At 41.0% G+C, this 6,000-nt stretch overlaps 1 protein-coding gene across 2 annotated transcripts in view; it reads right to left on the bottom strand.

Annotated features, from left to right (window-relative positions):
* Positions 1-2,903: 2,903 nt before the first annotated feature.
* LOC137335247 (DEP domain-containing mTOR-interacting protein-like) overlaps positions 2,904-6,000 on the bottom strand; it is a 44,224-nt gene continuing 41,127 nt past the window's right edge. Inside the window, exons 9-10 of one of the 2 annotated variants that reach the window (XM_068000515.1) lie at positions 5,488-5,618; positions 2,904-5,180 (exon numbers count right to left, since the gene is read on the bottom strand). In XM_068000515.1, coding sequence (XP_067856616.1) covers positions 5,493-5,618 — 126 coding nt within the window. In that variant the 3' untranslated portion in view covers positions 2,904-5,180; positions 5,488-5,492. Of the gene's footprint in view, positions 5,619-6,000 lie in introns of both variants that reach the window. The other variant, XM_068000514.1, reaches the window with a different exon arrangement.

The raw sequence follows: 6,000 nt of genomic DNA, 5'->3' as shown, positions 1-6,000 counted from the left end.
CGGGAGAAGGCTGAGATGCATTATCCTCTCGGCACTTCTGGCTGAAGATGGTTGCAAACGCTTCAGCCTTGTCTTTTGCACTCACGTGCTGGACTCCGCCATCATTGAGAATGGGGATGTTTGCAAAGCCTCCTCCTCCCGTTAGTTGTTTAATTGTCCACCACCATTCACGACTGGATGTGGCAGGACTGCAGAGCTTTGATCTGATCCGTTGGTTGTGGAATCGCTTAGCTCTGTCTATAGCATGTTGCTTCCGCTGTTTAGCATGCATGTAGTCCTGAGTTGTAGCTTCACCAGGTTGGCACCTCATTTTTCGGTACGCCTGGTGCTGCTCCTGGCATGCTCTTCTACACTCCTCATTGAACCAGGGTTGATCCCCTGGCTTGTTGGTAATGGTAGAGTGAGCAATATGCCGGGCCATGAGGTTACAGATTGTGCTGGAATACAATTCTGCTGCTGCTGATGGCCCACAGCGCCTCATGGATGCCCAGTTTTGAGCTGCTAGATCTGTTCTGAATCTATCCCATTTAGCACGGTGGAAGTGCCACACAACACGTTGGATGGTGTCCTCAGTGCGAAGACGGGATTTCATCTCCATGAGGACTGTGCAGTGGTCACTCCTACCAATACTGTCATGGACAGATGCATTTGCGACAGGTAGATTGGTGAGGACGAGGTCAAGTAAGTTTTTCCCTCGTGTTGGTTCGCTCACCACCTGCCGCAGGCCCAGTCTAGCAGCTATGTCCTTCAGGACTCGGCCAGCTCGGTCAGTAGTGGTGCTACCGAGCCACTCTTGGTGATGGACATTGAAGTCCCCCACCCAGAGTACATTTTGTGCCCTTGCTACCCTCAGTGCTTCCTCCAAGTGGTGTTCAACATGGAGGAGGACTGATTCATCAGCTGAGGGAGGACGGTAGGTGGTAATCAGCAGGAGGTTTCCTTGCCCATGTTTGACCTGATGCCATGAGATTTCATGGGGTCCAGAGTCAATGTTGAGGACTCCCAGGGCCACTCCCTCCTGACTGTATATCACTGTACCACCACCTCTGGTGGGTCTGTCCTGCCGGTGGGACAGGACATACCCAGGGATGGTGATGGAAGAGTCTGCGACGTTGGCTGAAAGATATGATTCTGTGAGTATGGCTATGTCAGGCTGTTGCTTGACTAGTCTGTGGGACAGCTCTCCCAATTTTGGTACAAGTCCCCAGATGTTAGTAAGGAGAACCTTGCAGGGTCGACTGGGCTTGGTGTTTTGCCGTTGTCGTGTCTGGTGCCTTGTGGTCCGATGCCGGGTGGTCCGTCCGGTTTTATTCTTATTATGACTTTTCGTAGCGAGATTTTACAACTGAGTGGCTTGCTAGGCCATTTCAGAGGGCAATTAAGAATCAACCACATTGCTGTGGGTCTGGAGTCACATATAGGCCAGACCAGGTAAGGGCGGCAGGCTTCCTTCCCTAAAGGACATTAGTGAACCAGATGGGTTTTTACGACAATCCGGTAGTTTCATGGCCATCATTACTGATACTAGTATTTTAATTCCAGATTTTTATTTAATTAATTGAATTTAATTAATTGAATTTAAAAATAAATACAAAATAAATACACTAAATGGTAAGACTCTTAACAGTGTGGAAGAACGGAATGATCTCGGGGTGCAGAATCATAGATCTTTAAAATTGCAGGGAGAAAAGGCCATAAAAAACTAAATGCAATTCTGGACTTGATGGGGCATTAAATATTAAAGCAATGAAGTGGTTACATTTATAAAAGTCATTGATTTGGCCACAGGTGGAGTATCGCATGCAGTTCTGTGCACCCTATTATAGGAAGGATATTAGAGCCATGGGAAAGATAGTGTGAAAATTCACTAGAATAATACCAGAAATAAACATTATGGTTATGAAAAAAAGCTAAAAAAAATGAGTTTTTTTTTCACTGTAACCGAGAGGTTGAGAGATGACCTAAAAGAGATCTTTAAGATTATTAAAGGTTTTGAGAGGGTAAATAGTGAAAGATTGTTTCTTGTGGTTAACGAATCAGTAACTGGAGGCATAAACTCAGGATTATAACTAGAAGGAGAAGTTAGAAGAATTTTTTTCACACAGAGCGTGATTAGAACATGGAATGCATTACCACAAGTTGCAATTGAGGCAGAAATAATGCAATTTAAAAGGGATTTGGATAAATATTTGCAAAGGAAGAATATAAAAAGATATCGTGCAAGGACAGGGAACTGGGATTAGAATAGACAGCTCCAGTTGAAGAGTTAGTACAGGCACAAGCACGATGGGCCAAATGGACACCTTCTGTGCCATCTGCCCTGGCCAACCAGGTGGTCCCAGGAAGCAGCAGAAACAGGCGTTAACAGATGGAAATGGCCCAGAATCAGGGTCACCCCCTGCCATAATGTGTATGCAGTGGGTGGGAAAGGAGTGGCTCGTTGTAGTCCCGACCCATGTGGAGGGAGGGAAATTTGGGGCAGGGTGATGGGGTAGGGCTCACTGCCCAGTTTCACCCCCTTTTCTACTGCTATCCCGCTTGATTTCAGGCAGGACAACAGAAGGAAATCTACTCCTTAAACTCTTCTCATGGGGGTCACTTGTGGTTATTTACTTTTCTTAGGTGATCAGATAAATCAAGGAGGAGCCTTTTATATTGTGAACTGTACACAGTCCATTAGAAGGATGGGGCTCACTATGACAAGTGTCCATTTCTCATTTGCTTGACAGAAGCTTTTCTTTCTTTGTGCTATAAATATAATCTTTTCTCTGATAAACTAGTTGTAACTTTTGTATAGTTAATGCAATGTAATCTGTCAATAATTTTTACATAATTTCTGCACCAAAGTAAAAAAATTAACCTTTTAGCTTTAATTTTTAAAAAATACTGAAAAAGACATGCTGTCCAGTTGAAGTCATTTGTCACATTCCATTTTATTTAACGTATTCAGTAGTACAAATTTACATGTCATTTGCAAATGTTTCAATATAGAATAATTTCAAATGTCACAGATGATTCAGTAATTAAAGAATTAACATTTCACTAAGTAAAAGCAATGATCATATAGGTCTGAAAATTGTCAAGACTACATCTGTACCACCACTTTTGCATCAGTGAATGGTGATTTTAGGTGCTCGTCGATACAAAACTGGCTTTGTAGCTCAAATGTCAGGTCCTGAACTGACTCCCAAGCAAAGAGATGTGAGACCCTCTCCAAGAGCCCATCTCACACTGCTTGGGCTTCATAAACTGTAACTGAAAAATGTTTCGGTGGGGCCATTAGATTTCCGCAGCCCTTAGAGTTTTGAGTCTTTTTTATATTATGATAAAGCAGGTGCTCCTTCCATGATCTCCTATCAGAAATGTAACCATTGGGGGAACAGAGCTCTCTTGTGGTGAGTAAGTCACAGCCCACAGTATAACTCAGCCTGCTGTGCTTTGCACTCTGTAGCTTCCTGTCTCAAACCCATATCCCATGGTATAAATGCAGCCTGAGACCTATTAGTTGTCATTCTATGATATATTACATAAGACATATAACTTTTTACAATCTAACATTCTGGAGATATTTTTGTAAAACAAAATTCATTGGCAATATTAAAATTGCATTTGGTGTATAATCTGTATAGTCATCATTCAAACTTCCACTACTAATATACACCAAGAACAGATTCTCGACAATCTTAATGGTGTGACCTTTACCAATTATTTTCTGGATACCTAAGTTAGCACTTATTAGTTCTGCTGCAGACCTGTCTGATTTATCTTAGCCCAGAAATTACTGTTGGTGATGATAATGAATGGCTGTTTAATACAAATTGCATTCCTCTGTCCACTATTTCAACCTATTTTACATGGATTTACATCTCCATTAAAAAAGCAGGAACAGGAATATAAATGTATTAAGGGTTCAGCTGCTAATATCACTAGTCATTTCTGGGCTCTTGTCTTCACTTGTTAATTTATTAATTTAATTAAAAGGAACACCTTTACAACTGCAAACAAAAGCAAAATACTGCAGATGCTGAAAATCTGAAATAAAAACTGGAAATATTGGAACTACAAGGTAGGTTCGGCAGCATCTGTGGAGAGAGAAACAGAGTTAAGTCATCTGAAAGGTCATCGATCTGAAGCATTAACTCTTTCCTTCTCCACAGGTGCTGCCCGGCCTACTGTGTGTTTCCAGCATTTTAACCTTTATAATTGCCATGGACTGAATTGAAATATTTCCCTTTAAATTTTCTCCTCAATAATCTGGTTTGAATGTGGCTTAGATTTATGGGTTGAAAATCTCCTTTCTCTAACAGCTGATAAGGGTCCTAAGTGTTTGGGTAGTCTTAAGTAGCGCACAGCACAAAACCTGCCCATAATGTGGCACTATTCTCGCTCATTAAAGAGGAAATGATTAGTTATATCATTGTCTAATCCTAAAATGAAGATACCTCTACACTTACCACCATCAGTCAGTCTTCCTTTGCAACTACACTTTAACATTGCTGATCAAAAGTAGCCTGAGAGCACTTGTACTGTGTGAAATTTCTTTGGTGAAATGAAGTTTCTTTCTAATGATACCATGACCCACGGCTCTGGAGCAAAATTTTGTGTCAGTGAAGACTAGATTTTATAGAAAACATATAAGCTGCCTCTGACCAGTAGTTTTATATCATTAATCAGAAAAACAGAGAGGCAACAGCACATACATCACTCCTTTATAACAGACGGGAATTACTTTTTTTCAGGTTAGTTGAGATAGAAATAGAAACCCTGAGGTAGTACAGAGTGCTCTGTGATGGGACTCTAAAGAACTGCTACTGGTTTTGGAAGAAACTGGTTAAAACCGAATTCTGCCAGTTCCATGTTCAGATAAGCATGGATTGTTTTCAGTGGTGACATGGAAACTTGGGCCAGAGCCAGCTTTTCATTTTAGTAGGGAATAGTGACCTTAGTGCTTCCGATCTGGCCTGGCTCCAGTTTCCTTTGAGTGGGAGGTCATTTTATTTCTCGTAAGTGTCACATTCCGACAAAGATTACAGTGTGGGCTTTTAAAATAGCATTAAGTTATACAAAGAGGCATAATTGGATCTGTAAAAATTGCAACTCTAGTTCCTCACCATTTGATAGATTTGAAGAAAGTTGGCAAGCTCTATGAACAATGGGTGTCAGTATAACCCAGGTTTGTCCTAGGACGAGAAAAGGTAAACCAAAAAAATCATAAATATATGACAAAAACAGATTAAATGTGTGTGAACAGTTTCCCAGCAATAGAATATTAGAATAGAAATTACTGTCGCCACTGATTTTATTAGTGGGCAAATATTTAACTCACATGTATGACATTTAAAATAAATGAGAAATGGCATGTATATGCTTAAGCTTTTGAGTGCTAAAATCATCAATAATGATTTCTAAGTTACAGTATTTGAAACTATTTTGATTTCTGAGAATAGATGTGGAAATCAACCAGCTTTTGACCAATCAAACTATCACCTTGATCATTCAATTGCTTCCATAACTTCCATCACTAGAATGCGTGGTCCAGTCATAATAAGGTTGCTGACTGTTTTGTAGTCCAAATGCATTACATGCATGCTGTTCACGGAAACAACAAACTGTCTGACCTGATATAAAAACAGAAAATACTTTTTAAAAGTGTGCACGTATTAATGCGATATATACACTGCATGACAACATTCAACTGCAATACTGGACTATTCCCATCCCCTTCCCTCACTCTGGCAATCGAACCCACATTATTTTACTTCTGAAACTATGGCCCTGAATTTCCTGGAACGGTGCATTGGCCCCGAACGCCACAAGTTAGATCACTGTGCCTCTCCGATCATCTAGTGACGAATTTGCACCAATATTTTCGGCAGATCTGATTAGAATACGCCATAGTGAGCATAGCGGCGAGGCAGAAACAGCGCAGCCAATGTCCGATACACATCCAACACAGAATGGAACAGGTTATTTAACGTATCCATAAAAGTCAGAGTCCGT

This window comes from Heptranchias perlo, chromosome 19 (genome assembly GCF_035084215.1).
Source record: "Heptranchias perlo isolate sHepPer1 chromosome 19, sHepPer1.hap1, whole genome shotgun sequence".
Lineage (NCBI taxonomy): Eukaryota > Metazoa > Chordata > Chondrichthyes > Hexanchiformes > Hexanchidae > Heptranchias > Heptranchias perlo.
Note: the sequence above shows the minus strand (reverse complement) of the source record. Positions and strands in the feature narration are given on the sequence as shown.